This window comes from Armigeres subalbatus, chromosome 2 (genome assembly GCF_024139115.2).
Source record: "Armigeres subalbatus isolate Guangzhou_Male chromosome 2, GZ_Asu_2, whole genome shotgun sequence".
Taxonomy (NCBI): Eukaryota; Metazoa; Arthropoda; class Insecta; order Diptera; family Culicidae; genus Armigeres; species Armigeres subalbatus.
Genome location: NC_085140.1, coordinates 249,032,804 through 249,052,406, shown reverse-complemented (window position 1 = coordinate 249,052,406; position 19,603 = coordinate 249,032,804). Strand labels below are relative to the sequence as shown.

Here is a 19,603-nt window from a genome sequence, read left to right as displayed (position 1 = left end):
TGTATCAATAACACCGCACAAAGTACAAAACAGCAACTTTCACTATAGTGGTCAAAAGCATAGAACCCAGGCCTACCAAGGCCAACCCAGTAGGCAGGGTGCTTCTTAGGGATGCCTTATATGTTTCCCCATGGGGCTGTATGCTGCTAGAAGGCGATTTCTGGTCGATTGTGTCAGTAGTTGCGCACATAGTACAAAACAGCAACTTCACTTTACTGGTGAAAAGAGCATAGAAGCCAGGCCTACCAAGACCAACCCAGTAGGCAGGGTGCTTCTTAGGGATGCCTTATATGATTCCCCATGGAGCTGTATGCTGCTAGAAGGCGATTTCTGGTCGATTGTATCAATAGTAGCGCACATAGTACAAAACAGCAACTTTCACTAGTGGTCAAAAAAGCATAGAACCCAGGCCTACCAAGACCAACCCAGTAGGCAGGGTGCTTCTTAGGGATGCCTTATATGTTTCCCCAAGGGGCTGTATGCTGCTAGAAGGCGATTTCTGGTCGATTGTATCAATAGTAGCGCACATAGTACAAAACAGCAACTTTCACTATACTGGTCAAAAAAGCATAGAACCCAGGCCTACCAAGACCAACCCAGTAGGCAGGGTGCTTCTTAGGAATGCCTTATATGTTTCCCCATGGGGCTGTATGCTGCTAGAAGGCGATTTCTGGTCGATTGTATCAATAGTAGCGCACATAGTACAAAACAGCAACTTTCACTATACTGGTCAAAAAAGCATAGAACCCAGGCCTACCAAGACCAACCCAGTAGGCAGGGTGCTTCTTAGGGATGCCTTATATGTTTCCCCATGGGGCTGTATGCTGCTAGAAGGCGATTTCTGGTCGATTGTATCAATAGTAGCGCACATAGTACAAAACAGCAACTTTCACTATACTGGTCAAAAAAGCATAGAACCCAGGCCTACCAAGACCAACCCAGTAGGCAGGGTGCTTCTTAGGAATGCCTTATATGTTTCCCCATGGGGCTGTATGCTGCTAGAAGGCGATTTCTGGTCGATTGTATCAATAGTAGCGCACATAGTACAAAACAGCAACTTTCACTATACTGGTCAAAAAAGCATAGAACCCAGGCCTACCAAGACCAACCCAGTAGGCAGGGTGCTTCTCAGGGATGCCTTATATGTTTCCCCATGGGGCTGTATGCTGCTAGAAGGCGATTTCTGGTCGATTGTATCAATAGTAGCGCACATAGTACAAAACAGCAACTTTCATTATAGTGGTCAAAAAAGCATAGAACCCAGGTCTACCAAGGCCAACCCAGTAGGCAGGGTGCTTCTTAGGGATGCCTTATATGTTTCCCCATGGGGCTGTATGCTGCTAGAAGGCGATTTCTGGTCGATTGTATCAATAGTAGCGCACATAGTACAAAACAGCAACTTTCACTATACTGGTCAAAAAAGCATAGAACCCAGGCCTACCAAGACCAACCCAGTAGGCAGGGTGCTTCTTAGGAATGCCTTATATGTTTCCCCATGGGGCTGTATGCTGCTAGAAGGCGATTTCTGGTCGATTGTATCAATAGTAGCGCACATAGTACAAAACAGCAACTTTCACTATACTGGTCAAAAAAGCATAGAACCCAGGCCTACCAAGACCAACCCAGTAGGCAGGGTGCTTATTAGAATGCCTTATATGTTTCCCCATGGGGCTGTCTGCTGCTAGAAGGCGATTTCTGGTCGATTGTATCAATAGTAGCGCACATAGTTCAATACAGCAACTTTCACTATACTGGTCAAATAAGCCTTGAACCCAGGCCTACCAAGACCAACCCAGTAGGCAGGGTGCTACTTAGGGATGCCTTATATGTTTCCTCATGGGGCTGTATGCTGCTAGAAGGCGATTTCTGGTCGATTGTATCAATAGTAGCGCACATAGTACAAAACAGCAACTTTCACTATACTGGTCAAAAAGCATAGAACCCAGGCCTACCAAGACCAACCCAGTAGGCAGGGTGCTTCTTAGGGATGCCTTATATGTTTCCCCATGGGGCTGTATGCTGCTAGAAGGCGATTTCTGGTCGATTGTATCAATAGAAGCGCACATAGTACAAAACAGCAACTTTCATTATAGTGGTCAAAAAGCATAGAACCCAGGTCTACCAAGGCCAACCCAGTAGGCAGGGTGCTTCTTAGGGATGCCTTATATGTTTCCCCATGGGGCTGTATGCTGCTAGAAGGCGATTTCTGGTCGATTGTATCAATAGTAGCGCACATAGTACAAAACAGCAACTTTCACTATACTGGTCAAAAAAGCATAGAACCCAGGCCTACCAAGACCAACCCAGTAGGCAGGGTGCTTCTTAGGAATGCCTTATATGTTTCCCCATGGGGCTGTATGCTGCTAGAAGGCGATTTCTGGTCGATTGTATCAATAGTAGCGCACATAGTACAAAACAGCAACTTTCACTATACTGGTCAAAAAAGCATAGAACCCAGGCCTACCAAGACCAACCCAGTAGGCAGGGTGCTTCTTAGGAATGCCTTATATGTTTCCCCATGGGGCTGTATGCTGCTAGAAGGCGATTTCTGGTCGATTGTATCAATAGTAGCGCACATAGTACAAAACAGCAACTTTCACTATACTGGTCAAAAAAGCATAGAACCCAGGCCTACCAAGGCCAACCCAGTAGGCAGGGTGCTTCTTAGGGATGCCTTATATGTTTCCCCATGGGGCTGTATGCTGCTAGAAGGCGATTTCTGGTCGATTGTATCAATAGTAGCGCACATAGTACAAAACAGCAACTTTCATTATAGTGGTCAAAAAGCATAGAACCCAGGCCTACCAAGGCCAACCCGGTAGGCAGGGTGCTTCTTAGGGATGCCTTATATGTTTCCCCATGGGGCTGTATGCTGCTAGAAGGCGATTTCTGGTCGATTGTATCAATAGTAGCGCACATAGTACAAAACAGCAACTTCCCCTATACGGGTCAAAAGCATAGAACCCAGGCCTACCAAGACCAACCCAGTAGGCAGGGTGCTTCTTAGGAATGCCTTATATGTTTCCCCATGGGGCTGTATGCTGCTAGAAGGCGATTTCTGGTCGATTGTATCTATAGTAGCGCACATAGTACAAAACAGCAACTTCACTATACTGGTCAAAAAGCATAGAACCCAGGCCTACCAAGACCAACCCAGTAGGCAGGGTGCTTCTTAGGGATGCCTTATATCGATGGTCGATGGTATCAATAGTAGCGCACATAGTACAAAACAGCAACTTTCACTATAGTGGTCAAAAAAGCATAGAACCCAGGCCTACCAAGGCCAACCCAGTAGGCAGGGTGCTTCTTAGGGATGCCAAAAAAGCATAGAACCCAGGCCTACCAAGACCAACCCAGTAGGCAGGGTGCTTCTTAGGGATGCCTTATATGTTTCCCCATGGGGCTGTATGCTGCTAGAAGGCGATTTCTGGTCGATTGTATCAATAGTTGCGCACATAGTACAAAACAGCAACTTCACTATACTGGTCAAAAAAGCATAGAAGCCAGGCCTACCAAGACCAACCCAGTAGGCAGGGTGCTTCTTAGGGATGCCTTATATGATTCCCCATGGGGCTGTATACTGCTAGAAGGCGATTTCTGGTCGATTGTATCAATAGTAGCGCACATAGTACAAAACAGCAGCTTTCACTACGGTGGTCAAAAAGCATAGAACCCAGGCCTACCAAGACCAACCCAGTAGGCAGGGTGCTTCTTAGGGATGCCTTATATGTTTCCCCAAGGGGCTGTATGCTGCTAGAAGGCGATTTCTGGTCGATTGTATCAATAGTAGCGCACATAGTACAAAACAGCAACTTTCATTATAGTGGTCAAAAAGCATAGAACCCAGGCCTACCAAGGCCAACCCAGTAGGCAGAGTGCTTCTTAGGGATGCCTTATATGTTTCCCAAGGGGCTGTATGCTGCTAGAAGGCGATTTCTGGTCGATTGTATCAATAGTAGCACACATAGTACAAAACAGCAACTTTCACTATACTGGTCAAAAGCATAGAACCCAGGCCTACCAAGACCAACCCAGTAGGCAGGGTGCTTCTTAGGGATGCCTTATATGTTTCCCCATGGGGCTGTATGCTGCTAGAAGGCGATTTCTGGTCGATTGTATCAATAGTTGCGCACATAGTACAAAACAGCAACTTCACTATACTGGTCAAAAAAGCATAGAAGCCAGGCCTACCAAGACCAACCCAGTAGGCAGGGTGCTTCTTAGGGATGCCTTATATGTTTCCCCAAGGGGCTGTATGCTGCTAGAAGGCGATTTCTGGTCGATTGTATCAATAGTAGCGCACATAGTACAAAACAGCAACTTTCACTATAGTGGTCAAAAAAGCATAGAACCCAGGCCTACCAAGACCAACCCGGTAGGCAGGGTGCTTCTTAGGGATGCCTTATATCGATGGTCGATTGTATCAATAGTAACGCACATAGTACAAAACAGCAACTTCACTATACTGGTCAAAAAAGCATAGAAGCCAGGCCTACCAAGACCAACCCAGTAGGCAGGGTGCTTCTTAGGGATGCCTTATATGATTCCCCATGGAGCTGTATGCTGCTAGAAGGCGATTTCTGGTCGATTGTATCAATAGTAGCACACATAGTACAAAACAGCAACTTTCATTATAGTGGTCAAAAAGCATAGAACCCAGGTCTACCAAGGCCAACCCAGTAGGCAGGGTGCTTCTTAGGGATGCCTTATATGTTTCCCCATGGGGCTGTATGCTGCTAGAAGGCGATTTCTGGTCGATTGTATCAATAGTAGCGCACATAGTACAAAACAGCAACTTTCACTATAGTGGTCAAAAAAGCATAGAACTCAGGCCTACCAAGACGAACCCAGTAGGCAGGGTGCTTCTTAGGGATGCCTTATATGTTTCCCCAAGGGGCTGTATGCTGCTAGAAGGCGATTTCTGGTCGATTGTATCAATAGTAGCGCACATAGTACAAAACAGCAACTTTCATTATAGTGGTCAAAAAAGCATAGAACCCAGGTCTACCAAGGCCAACCTTGTAGGCAGGGTGCTTCTTAGGGATGCCTTATATGTTTCCCCATGGGGCTGTATGCTGCTAGAAGGCGATTTCTGGTCGATTGTATCAATAGTAGTGCACAAAGTACAAAACAGCAACTTTCACTATAGTGGTCAAAAAGCATAGAACCCAGGCCTACCAAGACCAACCCGGTAGGCAGGGTGCTTCTTAGGGATGCCTTATATGTTTCCCCATGGGGCTGTATGCTGCTAGAAGGCGATTTCTGGTCGATTGTATCAATAGTAGCGCACATAGTACAAAACAGCAACTTCACTATACTGGTCAAAAAAGCATAGAAGCCAGGCCTACCAAGACCAACCCAGTAGGCAGGGTGCTTCTTAGGGATGCCTTATATGATTCCCCATGGGGCTGTATGCTGCTAGAAGGCGATTTCTGGTCGATTGTATCAATAGTAGCGCACATAGTACTAAACAGCAACTTTCACTATACTGGTCAAAAAAGCATAGAACCCAGGCCTACCAAGACCAACCCAGTAGGCAGGGTGCTTCTTAGGGATGCCTTATATGTTTCCCCATGGGGCTGTATGCTGCTAGAAGGCGATTTCTGGTCGATTGTATCTATAGTAGCGCACATAGTACTAAACAGCAACTTTCACTATACTGGTCAAAAAAGCATAGAACCCAGGCCTACCAAGACCAACCCAGTAGGCAGGGTGCTTCTTAGGAATGCCTTATATGTTTCCCCATGGGGCTGTATGCTGCTAGAAGGCGATTTCTGGTCGATTGTATCAATAGTAGCGCACATAGTACAAAACAGCAACTTTCACTATAGTGGTCAAAAAAGCATAGAACCCAGGCCTACCAAGGCCAACCCAGTAGGCAGGGTGCTTCTTAGGGATGCCTTATATGTTTCCCCATGGGGCTGTATGCTGCTAGAAGGCGATTTCTGGTCGATTGTGTCAATAGTTGCGCACATAGTACAAAACAGCAACTTCACTATACTGGTCAAAAAAGCATAGAAGCCAGGCCTACCAAGACCAACCCAGTAGGCAGGGTGCTTCTTAGGGATGCCTTATATGATTCCCCATGGAGCTGTATGCTGCTAGAAGGCGATTTCTGGTCGATTGTATCAATAGTAGCGCACATAGTACAAAACAGCAACTTTCACTATAGTGGTCAAAAAAGCATAGAACCCAGGCCTACCAAGACCAACCCAGTAGGCAGGGTGCTTCTTAGGGATGCCTTATATGTTTCCCCATGGGGCTGTATGCTGCTAGAAGGCGATTTCTGGTCGATTGTATCAATAGTAGCGCACATAGTACAAAACAGCAACTTTCACTATAGTGGTCAAAAAAGCATAGAACCCAGGCCTACCAAGACCAACCCGGTAGGCAGGGTGCTCTTAGGGATGCCAAAAAGCATAGAACCCAGGCCTACCAAGACCAACCCAGTAGGCAGGGTGCTTCTAGGGATGCCTTATATGTTTCCCCATGGGGCTGTATGCTGCTAGAAGGCGATTTCTGGTCGATTGTATCAATAGTAGCGCACATAGTACAAAACAGCAGCTTTCACTACAGTGGTCAAAAAAGCATAGAACCCAGGCCTACCAAGACCAACCCAGTAGGCAGGGTGCTTCTTAGGGATGCCTTATATGTTTCCCCAAGGGGCTGTATGCTGCTAGAAGGCGATTTCTGGTCGATTGTATCAATAGTAGCGCACATAGTACAAAACAGCAACTTTCATTATAGTGGTCAAAAAAGCATAGAACCCAGGCCTACCAAGGCCAACCCAGTAGGCAGGGTGCTTCTTAGGGATGCCTTATATCGATGGTCGATTGTATCAATAGTAGCGCACATAGTACAAAACAGCAACTTCACTATACTGGTCAAAAAAGCATAGAAGCCAGGCCTACCAAGACCAACCCAGTAGGCAGGGTGCTTCTTAGGGATGCCTTATATGATTCCCCATGGGGCTGTATACTGCTAGAAGGCGATTTCTGGTCGATTGTATCAATAGTAGCGCAGATAGTACAAAACAGCAGCTTTCACTACAGTGGTCAAAAAAGCATAGAACCCAGGCCTACCAAGACCAACCCAGTAGGCAGGGTGCTTCTTAGGGATGCCTTATATGTTTCCCCAAGGGCTGTATGCTGCTAGAAGGCGATTTCTGGTCGATTGTATCAATAGTAGCGCACATAGTACAAAACAGCAACTTTCATTATAGTGGTCAAAAAAGCATAGAACCCAGGCCTACCAAGGCCAACCCAGTAGGCAGAGTGCTTCTTAGGGATGCCTTATATGTTTCCCCAAGGGGCTGTATGCTGCTAGAAGACGATTTCTGGTCGATTGTATCAATAGTAGCACACATAGTACAAAACAGCAACTTTCACTATACTGGTCAAAAAAGCATAGAACCCAGGCCTACCAAGACCAACCCAGTAGGCAGGGTGCTTCTTAGGGATGCCTTATATGTTTCCCCATGGGGCTGTATGCTGCTAGAAGGCGATTTCTGGTCGATTGTATCAATAGTAGCGCACATAGTACAAAACAGCAACTTTCACTATAGTGGTCAAAAAAGCATAGAACCCAGGCCTACCAAGACCAACCCGGTAGGCAGGGTGCTTCTTAGGGATGCCTTATATCGATGGTCGATTGTATCAATAGTAGCGCACATAGTACAAAACAGCAACTTTCACTATAGTGGTCAAAAAAGCATAGAACCCAGGCCTACCAAGGCCAACCCAGTAGGCAGGGTGCTTCTTAGGGATGCCTTATATGTTTCCCCATGGGGCTGTATGCTGCTAGAAGGCGATTTCTGGTCGATTGTATCAATAGTAGCGCACATAGTACAAAACAGCAACTTCACTATACTGGTCAAAAACGCATAGAACCCAGGCCTACCAAGACCAACCCAGTAGGCAGGGTGCTTCTTAGGGATGCCTTATATGTTTCCCCATGGGGCTGTATGCTGCTAGAAGGCGATTTCTGGTCGATTGTATCTATAGTAGCGCACATAGTACTAAACAGCAACTTTCACTATACTGGTCAAAAAAGCATAGAAGCCAGGCCTACCAAGACCAACCCAGTAGGCAGGGTGCTTCTTAGGAATGCCTTATATGTTTCCCCATGGGGCTGTATGCTGCTAGAAGGCGATTTCTGGTCGATTGTATCAATAGTAGCGCACATAGTACAAAACAGCAACTTTCACTATAGTGGTCAAAAAAGCATAGAACCCAGGCCTACCAAGGCCAACCCAGTAGGCAGGGTGCTTCTAGGGATGCCTTATATGTTTCCCCATGGGGCTGTATGCTGCTAGAAGGCGATTTCTGGCCGATGGTGTAAAAAGTTGGGCACATAGTACAAAAAAGCAACTTCACTATAGTGGTCAAAAAAGCATAGAACCCAGGCCTACCAAGACCAACCCAGTAGGCAGGGTGCTTCTTAGGAATGCCTTATATGTTTCCCCATGGGGCTGTATGCTGCTAGAAGGCGATTTCTGGTCGATTGTATCAATAGTAGCGCACATAGTACAAAAACAGCAACTTTCACTATACTGGTCAAAAAGCATAGAACCCAGGCCTACCAAGACCAACCTAGTAGGCAGGGTGCTTCTAGGAATGCCTTTATATGTTTCCCCATGGGGCTGTATGCTGCTAGAAGGCGTTTTCTGGTCGATTGTATCAATAGTAGCGCACATAGTACAAAAACGCAGCTTTCACTCTAGTGGTCATAAAAGCATAGAACCCAGGCCTACCAAGGCCAACCCAGTAGGCAGGGTGCTTCTTAGGGATGCCTTATATGTTTCCCTATGGGGCTGTATGCTGCTAGAAGGCGATCTCTGGTCGATTGTGTCAATAGGTGCGCACAGAGATCTAAACAGCATCTCCACTATACGCGGTTAAAATGTATAGAAGCCAGGCCTACCAAGACCAACCCAGTAGGCAGGGTGCTGCTTAGGGATGCCTTATATGATTCCCCATGGAGCTGTATGCTGCTAGAAGGCGATTTCTGGTCGATTGTATCAATAGTAGCGCACATAGTACAAAACAGCAACTTTCACTATAGTGGTCAAAAAAGCATAGAACCCAGGCCTACCAAGACCAACCCAGTAGGCAGGGTGCTTCTTAGGGATGCCTTATATATGTTTCCCAAGGGGCTGTATGCTGCTAGAAGGCGATTTCTGGTCGATTGTATCAATAGTAGCGCACATAGTACAAAACAGCAACTTTCATTATAGTGGTCAAAAAGCATAGAACCCAGGTCTACCGAGACCAACCCAGTAGGCAGGGTGCTTCTTAGGGATGCCTTATATGTTTTCCCATGGGGCTGTATGCTGCTAGAAGGCGATTTCTGGTCGATTGTATCAATAGTAGCGCACATAGTACAAAACAGCAACTTTCACTATACTGGTCAAAAAAGCATAGAAGCCAGGCCTACCAAGTCCAACCCAGTAGGCAGGGTGCTTCTTAGAGATGCCTTATATGATTCCCCATGGGGCTGTATGCTGCTAGAAGGCGATTTCTGGTCGATTGTATCAATAGTAGCGCACATAGTACAAAACAGCAACTTTCACTATACTGGTCAAAAAAGCATAGAACCCAGGCCTACCAAGACCAACCCAGTAGGCAGGGTGCTTCTTAGGGATGCCTTATATGTTTCCCCATGGGGCTGTATGCTGCTAGAAGGCGATTTCTGGTCGATTGTATCAATAGTAGCGCACATAGTACAAAACAGCAACTTTCATTATAGTGGTCAAAAAAGCATAGAACCCAGGCCTACCAAGGCCAACCCAGTAGGCAGAGTGCTTCTTAGGGATGCCTTATATGTTTCCCCAAGGGGCTGTATGCTGCTAGAAGGCGATTTCTGGTCGATTGTATCAATAGTAGCACACATAGTACAAAAACAGCAACTTTCACTATACTGGTCAAAAAGCATAGAACCCAGGCCTACCAAGACCAACCCGGTAGGCAGGGTGCTTCTTAGGGATGCCTTATATGTTTCCCCATGGGGCTGTATGCTGCTAGAAGGCGATTTCTGGTCGATTGTATCAATAGTAGCGCACATAGTACAAAACAGCAACTTCACTATACTGGTCAAAAATGCATAGAACCCAGGCCTACCAAGCCCAACCCGGTAGGCAGGGTGCTTCTTAGGAATGCCTTATATGTTTCCCCATGGGGCTGTATGCTGCTAGAAGGCGATTTCTGGTCGATTGTATCAATAGTAGCGCACATAGTACAAAACAGCAACTTTCACTATACTGGTCAAAAAGCATAGAACCCAGGCCTACCAAGACCAACCCAGTAGGCAGGGTGCTTCTTAGGAATGCCTTATATGTTTCCCCATGGGGCTGTATGCTGCTAGAAGGCGATTTCTTGTCGATTGTATCAATAGTAGCGCACATAGTACAAAACAGCAACTTTCACCATACTGGTCAAAAAGCATAGAACCCAGGCCTACCAAGGCCAACCCAGTAGGCAGGGTGCTTCTTAGGGATGCCTTATATGTTTCCCCATGGGGCTGTATGCTGCTAGAAGGCGATTTCTGGTCGATTGTATCAATAGTAGCGCACATAGTACAAAACAGCAACTTTCACTATAGTGGTCAAAAGCATAGAACCCAGGTCTACCAAGGCCAACCCAGTAGGCAGGGTGCTTCTTAGGGATGCCTTATATGTTTCCCCATGGGGCTGTATGCTGCTAGAAGGCGATTTCTGGTCGATTGTATCAATAGTAGCGCACATAGTACAAAACAGCAACTTTCACTATACTGGTCAAAAAGCATAGAACCCAGGCCTACCAAGACCAACCCAGTAGGCAGGGTGCTTCTTAGGAATGCCTTATATGTTTCCCCATGGGGCTGTATGCTGCTAGAAGGCGATTTCTGGTCGATTGTATCAATAGTAGCGCACATAGTACAAAACAGCAACTTCACTATACTGGTCAAAAAAGCATAGAACCCAGGCCTACCAAGACCAACCCAGTAGGCAGGGTGCTTCTTAGGGATGCCTTATATCGATGGTCGATTGTATCAATAGTAGCGCACATAGTACAAAACAGCAACTTTCACTATAGTGGTCAAAAAAGCATAGAACCCAGGCCTACCAAGGCCAACCCAGTAGGCAGGGTGCTTCTTAGGGATGCCAAAAAAGCATAGAACCCAGGCCTACCAAGACCAACCCAGTAGGCAGGGTGCTTCTTAGGGATGCCTTATATGTTTCCCCATGGGGCTGTATGCTGCTAGAAGGCGATTTCTGGTCGATTGTATCAATAGTTGCGCACATAGTACAAAACAGCAACTTCACTATACTGGTCAAAAAAGCATAGAAGCCAGGCCTACCAAGACCAACCCAGTAGGCAGGGTGCTTCTTAGGGATGCCTTATATGATTCCCCATGGGGCTGTATACTGCTAGAAGGCGATTTCTGGTCGATTGTATCAATAGTAGCGCACATAGTACAAAACAGCAGCTTTCACTACAGTGGTCAAAAAAGCATAGAACCCAGGCCTACCAAGACCAACCCAGTAGGCAGGGTGCTTCTTAGGGATGCCTTATATGTTTCCCCAAGGGGCTGTATGCTGCTAGAAGGCGATTTCTGGTCGATTGTATCAATAGTAGCGCACATAGTACAAAACAGCAACTTTCATTATAGTGGTCAAAAAAGCATAGAACCCAGGCCTACCAAGGCCAACCCAGTAGGCAGAGTGCTTCTTAGGGATGCCTTATATGTTTCCCCAAGGGGCTGTATGCTGCTAGAAGGCGATTTCTGGTCGATTGTATCAATAGTAGCACACATAGTACAAAACAGCAACTTTCACTATACTGGTCAAAAAAGCATAGAACCCAGGCCTACCAAGACCAACCCAGTAGACAGGGTGCTTCTTAGGGATGCCTTATATGTTTCCCCATGGGGCTGTATGCTGCTAGAAGGCGATTTCTGGTCGATTGTATCAATAGTTGCGCACATAGTACAAAACAGCAACTTCACTATACTGGTCAAAAAAGCATAGAAGCCAGGCCTACCAAGACCAACCCAGTAGGCAGGGTGCTTCTTAGGGATGCCTTATATGTTTCCCCAATGGGCTGTATGCTGCTAGAAGGCGATTTCTGGTCGATTGTATCAATAGTAGCGCACATAGTACAAAACAGCAACTTTCATTATAGTGGTCAAAAAAGCATAGAACCCAGGCCTACCAAGGCCAACCCAGTAGGCAGGGTGCTTCTTAGGGATGCCTTATATGTTTCCCCATGGGGCTGTATGCTGCTAGAAGGCGATTTCTGGTCGATTGTATCAATAGTAGCGCACATAGTACAAAACAGCAACTTTCACTATAGTGGTCAAAAAGCAGAACCCAGGCCTACCAAGACCAACCCGGTAGGCAGGGTGCTTCTTAGGGATGCCTTATATCGATGGTCGATTGTATCAATAGTAACGCACATAGTACAAAACAGCAACTTCACTATACTGGTCAAAAAAGCATAGAAGCCAGGCCTACCAAGACCAACCCAGTAGGCAGGGTGCTTCTTAGGGATGCCTTATATGATTCCCCATGGAGCTGTATGCTGCTAGAAGGCGATTTCTGGTCGATTGTATCAATAGTAGCGCACATAGTACAAAACAGCAACTTTCACTATAGTGGTCAAAAAAGCATAGAACTCAGGCCTACCAAGACGAACCCAGTAGGCAGGGTGCTTCTTAGGGATGCCTTATATGTTTCCCCAAGGGGCTGTATGCTGCTAGAAGGCGATTTCTGGTCGATTGTATCAATAGTAGCGCACATAGTACAAAACAGCAACTTTCATTATAGTGGTCAAAAAAGCATAGAACCCAGGTCTACCAAGGCCAACCTTGTAGGCAGGGTGCTTCTTAGGGATGCCTTATATGTTTCCCCATGGGGCTGTATGCTGCTAGAAGGCGATTTCTGGTCGATTGTATCAATAGTAGCGCACATAGTACAAAACAGCAACTTTCACTATAGTGGTCAAAAAAGCATAGAACCCAGGCCTACCAAGACCAACCCGGTAGGCAGGGTGCTTCTTAGGGATGCCTTATATGTTTCCCCATGGGGCTGTATGCTGCTAGAAGGCGATTTCTGGTCGATTGTATCAATAGTAGCGCACATAGTACAAAACAGCAACTTCACTATACTGGTCAAAAAAGCATAGAAGCCAGGCCTACCAAGACCAACCCAGTAGGCAGGGTGCTTCTTAGGGATGCCTTATATGATTCCCCATGGGGCTGTATGCTGCTAGAAGGCGATTTCTGGTCGATTGTATCAATAGTAGCGCACATAGTACTAAACAGCAACTTTCACTATACTGGTCAAAAAAGCATAGAACCCAGGCCTACCAAGACCAACCCAGTAGGCAGGGTGCTTCTTAGGGATGCCTTATATGTTTCCCCATGGGGCTGTATGCTGCTAGAAGGCGATTTCTGGTCGATTGTATCTATAGTAGCGCACATAGTACTAAACAGCAACTTTCACTATACTGGTCAAAAAAGCATAGAACCCAGGCCTACCAAGACCAACCCAGTAGGCAGGGTGCTTCTTAGGAATGCCTTATATGTTTCCCCATGGGGCTGTATGCTGCTAGAAGGCGATTTCTGGTCGATTGTATCAATAGTAGCGCACATAGTACAAAACAGCAACTTTCACTATAGTGGTCAAAAAAGCATAGAACCCAGGCCTACCAAGGCCAACCCAGTAGGCAGGGTGCGTCTTAGGGATGCCTTTATATGTTTCCCCATGGGGCTGTATGCTGCTAGAAGGCGATTTCTGGTCGATTGTGTCAATAGTTGCGCACATAGTACAAAACAGCAACTTCACTATACTGGTCAAAAGCATAGAAGCCAGGCCTACCAAGACCAACCCAGTAGGCAGGGTGCTTCTTAGGGATGCCTTATATGATTCCCCATGGAGCTGTATGCTGCTAGAAGGCGATTTCTGGTCGATTGTATCAATAGTAGCGCACATAGTACAAAACAGCAACTTTCACTATAGTGGTCAAAAGCATAGAACCCAAGCCTACCAAGACCAACCCAGTAGGCAGGGTGCTTCTTAGGGATGCCTTATATGTTTCCCATGGGGCTGTATGCTGCTAGAAGGCGATTTCTGGTCGATTGTATCAATAGTAGCGCACATAGTACAAAACAGCAACTTACATCAGAGGAGCAAAAAGAGCATAGAACCCAGGGATACCAAGGCCAACCCAGTAGGCAGGGTGCTTCTTAGGGATGCCTTATATGTTTCCCCATGGGGCTGTATGCTGCTAGAAGGCGATTTCTGGTCGATTGTATCAATAGTAGCGCACATAGTACAAAACAGCAACTTTCACTATACTGGTCCAAAAAGCATAGAACCCAGGCCTACCAAGACCAACCCAGTAGGCAGGGTGCTTTAGGAATGCCTTATATGTTTCCCCATGGGGCTGTATGCTGCTAGAAGGCGATTTCTGGTCGATTGTATCAATAGTAGCGCACATAGTACAAAACAGCAACTTTCACTATACTGGTCAAAAAAGCATAGAAGCCAGGCCTACCAAGACCAACCCAGTAGGCAGGGTGCTTCTTAGGGATGCCTTATATGTTTCCCATGGGGCTGTATGCTGCTAGAAGGCGATTTCTGGTCGATTGTATCAATAGTAGCGCACATAGTACAAAACAGCAACTTTCACTATACTGGTCAAAAAAGCATAGAACCCAGGCCTACCAAGGCCAACCCAGTAGGCAGGGTGCTTCTTAGGGATGCCTTATATGTTTCCCCATGGGGCTGTATGCTGCTAGAAGGCGATTTCTGGTCGATTGTATCAATAGTAGCGCACATAGTACAAAACAGCAACTTTCATTATAGTGGTCAAAAAAGCATAGAACCCAGGTCTACCAAGGCCAACCCAGTAGGCAGGGTGCTTCTTAGGGATGCCTTATATGTTTCCCCATGGGGCTGTATGCTGCTAGAAGGCGATTTCTGGTCGATTGTATCAATAGTAGCGCACATAGTACAAAACAGCAACTTTCACTATACTGGTCAAAAAGCATAGAACCCAGGCCTACCAAGGCCAACCCAGTAGGCAGGGTGCTTCTTAGGAATGCCTTATATGTTTCCCCATGGGGCTGTATGCTGCTAGAAGGCGATTTCTGGTCGATTGTATCAATAGTAGCGCACATAGTACAAAACAGCAACTTCACTATACTGGTCAAAAGCATAGAACCCAGGCCTACCAAGACCAACCCAGTAGGCAGGGTGCTTCTTAGGGATGCCTTATATCGATGGTCGATTGTATCAATAGTAGCGCACATAGTACAAAACAGCAACTTTCACTATAGTGGTCAAAAAGCATAGAACCCAGGCCTACCAAGGCCAACCCAGTAGGCAGGGTGCTTCTTAGGGATGCCAAAAAAGCATAGAACCCAGGCCTACCAAGACCAACCCAGTAGGCAGGGTGCTTCTTAGGGATGCCTTATATGATTCCCCATGGGGCTGTGTATTGCCAGAAGGCGAGTTCTGGTCGCTTGTACCAATAGTAGCGCAGATAGTACGAAACAGCGGCTTTCACTACGGTGGTCAAAAAAGCATAGAACCCAGGCCTACCAAGACCAACCCAGTAGGCAGGGTGCTTCTTAGGGATGCCTTATATGTTTCCCAAGGGGCTGTATGCTGCTAGAAGGCGATTTCTGGTCGATTGTATCAATAGTAGCGCACATAGTACAAAACAGCAACTTTCATTATACTGGTCAAAAAAGCATAGAACCCAGGCCTACCAAGACCAACCCAGTAGGCAGGGTGCTTCTTAGGGATGCCTTATATGATTCCCCATGGGGCTGTATGCTGCTAGAAGGGGATTTCTGGTCGATTGTATCAATAGTTGCCCACATAGTACAAAACAGCAACTTTCACTATACTGGTCAAAAAAGCATAGAACCCAGGCCTACCAAGACCAACCAAGTAGGCAGGGTGCTTCTTAGGGATGCCTTATATGTTTCCCCATGGAACTGTATGCTGCTAGAAGGCGATTTCTGGTCGATTGTATCAATAGTAGCGCACATAGTACAAAACAGCAACTTTCACTATACTGGTCAAAAAGCATAGAAGCCAGGCCTACCAAGACCAACCCAGTAGGCAGGGTGCTTCTTAGGATGCCTTATATGATTCCCCATGGGGCTGTATGCTGCTAGAAGGCGATTTCTGGTCGATTGTATCAATAGTAGCGCATAGTACTAAACAGCAACTTTCACTATACTGGTCAAAAAAGCATAGAACCCAGGCCTACCAAGACCAACCCAGTAGGCAGGGTGCTTCTTAGGGATGCCTTATATGTTTCCCCATGGGGCTGTATGCTGCTAGAAGGCGATTTCTGGTCGATTGTATCTATAGTAGCGCACATAGTACTAAACAGCAACTTTCACTATACTGGTCAAAAAAGCATAGAACCCAGGCCTACCAAGACCAACCCAGTAGGCAGGGTGCTTCTTAGGGATGCCTTATATGTTTCCCCATGGGGCTGTATGCTGCTAGAAGGCGATTTCTGGTCGATTGTATCAATAGTTGCGCACATAGTACAAAACAGCAACTGCTCGATAGTGCTCAAAGAAGCATAGAAGCCAGGCCTACCAAGACCAACCCAGTAGGCAGGGTGCTTCTTAGGGATGCCTTATATGTTTCCCCATGGGGCTGTATGCTGCTAGAAGGCGATTTCTGGTCGATTGTATCAATAGTAGCGCACATAGTACAAAACAGCAACTTTCACTATACTGGTCTTATAAATAAAGAATCCAGACCAGGATCCAGACCTATTCGAGCAAGATTTTGATTTAGTTAGTGTTTAATAAAAGCAATTTGAATTAATTCAATCATTTTATTATCTAAATTAGAGTTTAACATTCTTGAGCTGAATCACGACCTGCTCGCGCATTTTACTGTGTGCAGCGCTAGCAACGACTTGCTCGCGCATTTAGCAATGTTTCTTGCCCCCACCTTTTCTGGTTGCACATGAACAAAATTGTTGCTCGCGCACTCCGACTGCTCGCGCATTTCACAGCGATATCATGAACAGCACATGTACAAAAATATCTTTCGTGCTATCCAGTTACCTACATGTCCACAACGGGTTACTAATAACCGGATATTAATTTTGAATGAACCACATTCTTGTTCTAAATGCCCCAACAGAACCTATATAACTAACCTGGTACGTTTCTCCTCTTCCTTGATGTCCTCCAGCAGACCGATGTCCATCCACAGCGGAGGAACGATACGACACTTTTGCTGCTGTCTCAGATGAATGGCAAACCACAGTGGAATATGTAAAGGCTGACCTCCACGGAACGGTCCAATCGGTCCCGATATTAGGTAAATAGGGTCATGATGGAAGTTCGGAATCACTCCGATGGTTGCGTTTTCTCCAATAAATTCAAGCTCATCTGGTTCCATTCTCAAATGCTCGATAGTTTAGAGTAGATTCCACTGCCTGGACTATATAGACTGGGCTGTTTGTAAACTTGGCGCCACTTTTCAGTCAAAACCGTCAAAACAGAGAGGGTTGAGCAAGAGCTGAGAAGCGAGAGAGAGAGAAGCGTCCAAGTTATAACTGACAGCATTCCCGCATATTGAAAACTCTTTGCATTACGGTTGTTACCATTCATATGAGTTTATGCATTATGGTTACTTTTTATATAATTCAGAAACTCTCAAACTTTTTGGATTGCGACCCACTAGGTACCAAATGAATAGAAATTGGATAAAAATAATTTCTAGTTACATAGTTGAACAAATCATAATTAAAAGCTTCATACTCCATAATTGTATTTGCCAAAATCCAGAGTTTGAATCCAAAGAAAATGAAAATACCTCTCGCTTAACATGTCTGTATACACTCTCGATAGGTAGCGTAGCATACCGTGAAGACGCTTTTTGGAAGCTGTTACGATAATGAATTGATTCGGGAGGCTCTACCCAGAGTGGCCAGATTATATTTTGATAAATCTGTAGCTTGACTGTAGAAAAATCGGTAGTTATCGGTAGGCAGGAAAATATCAAATCATATGAAAATATATATTTATTACACACTTATACTATGTTCGCACTACGGCCTGAAAAACATGTTCAAATTATCGACAAAAGAACGCTCATCAAGATAGCCGAATAACATGTTACAAGGCCCTAGAGCGAACATACTATTAGCCTCATGTTGAATAATTTTATATAACCTCTTTAAAAATATGTAAATTTCACAATGGAAAAGTTCATTAATACAATCTTTTCGTGTTTTGCCCAGCAGTGTTTTTTTATGTTTAAAATCTATTTCAGTAAAATTATTAGCTATGTTCAGAAAAATTTCGCTGTTCAGAAAAAATCCACATTAGTAAAAATGTTGAGGTTCGAAACCGCAGAAAATAGAACTAAGCGATATGGTAGCTTCAAGTCCCCTACTTAAGGATTCTATAGGATAATAATTATCAATTATTGTTAGCATATGCAAAAATAATAATAAAAATTAGGGCGTAATATCCCAAGTAACCATACGCATTATAAAGTTGCTTCAAAATAGCTTCATATTCATGTATAATGCAGTCTTTTGAAGCAAACAAGCATTGTATGCTAATATAATGCCAAATTAATGCTACAAAAGGCGAAATAGCGTGCCAATGTAATGCTATATGATGAGAGCACTTGTGTAGCACCACTGATGCTGTTCAAATGCAGCGAAACTGCTGTCAAATCGCACAACTCGTTTATAGCATTGCTAATGTTATTAGAAAGTTAAGATTTTATTTTGCAATTATATCCCGCATAATAAAAAACAACATGTTATATGGTCAGAATCATTACTACGATGTAAGAAATAGCTTCACAGTTTACGTTGCGGTTATCAAATATTTTTCGGTCGATTCAACCATAACTACTCGACATCATCACTAAATGTCAATATACAACATGCTGTTCCTAAACAGTTTTATATTTCCTGCATTATATGTCAACATTTTATCATACTGTCGAGCGAAAATTTTGCACACGAAAACGGCCGATTTTTTATGGTGACATAACTTAACAACCCATTCAACATACTGTTATTTGTCAAATAACCGTACCACAAACTGTTGAAACTTTACATGAGATTGTTCATTTACAGTTGTCAACAGTAAAGGATACTGTGGCCGAACGCACGGGAAAATATCCATTTACAGTTTGTAATTATGCGGGATTTTATTGCAATTATGAGAAAAGGATTTTTAATATGTTCTGAAGTAGTTTTACCTCAATAAACATGCAAAATAAAAGATAAATAATTAATATCATAGTTATAGCAAAACTTGTTTTTACAACTTCTATATACATTTAATATTTTACTCTAATATGAATTGGCTGGTATCAACGTAATTAAATTTAACTTCTACGATCTCGAACTGAGGGTGTGGGTGTCGTTCTTCTCTGTAGTGCTTCCTTGCTGCCAGGGCCTTACGGGATATGCATGATTCCGATGAAGGGCCGATGCCCACGTATAGTTTTTTTAACGCTGCGTGCACGTGGCGTTGAAAAAACGCAGGTGTGCATCGGTGCGGCGACGCTGCGTTACCGCTTTTTCCCGATGCACACATGCGTCCTTTTAAC

General features: G+C 44.9%; 1 protein-coding gene across 1 annotated transcript in view; it reads right to left on the bottom strand.

The window, feature by feature from the left end:
* Nucleotides 1–17,497, bottom strand: part of LOC134216153 (probable DNA replication complex GINS protein PSF2) — a 48,809-nt gene extending 31,312 nt beyond the window's left edge. Inside the window, exon 1 of the mRNA XM_062695121.1 lies at nucleotides 17,181–17,497. Coding sequence (XP_062551105.1) covers nucleotides 17,181–17,425 — 245 coding nt within the window. The 5' untranslated portion in view covers nucleotides 17,426–17,497. The remainder of the gene's footprint in view (nucleotides 1–17,180) is intronic.
* Between the last annotated feature and the right edge of the window lie 2,106 nt (nucleotides 17,498–19,603).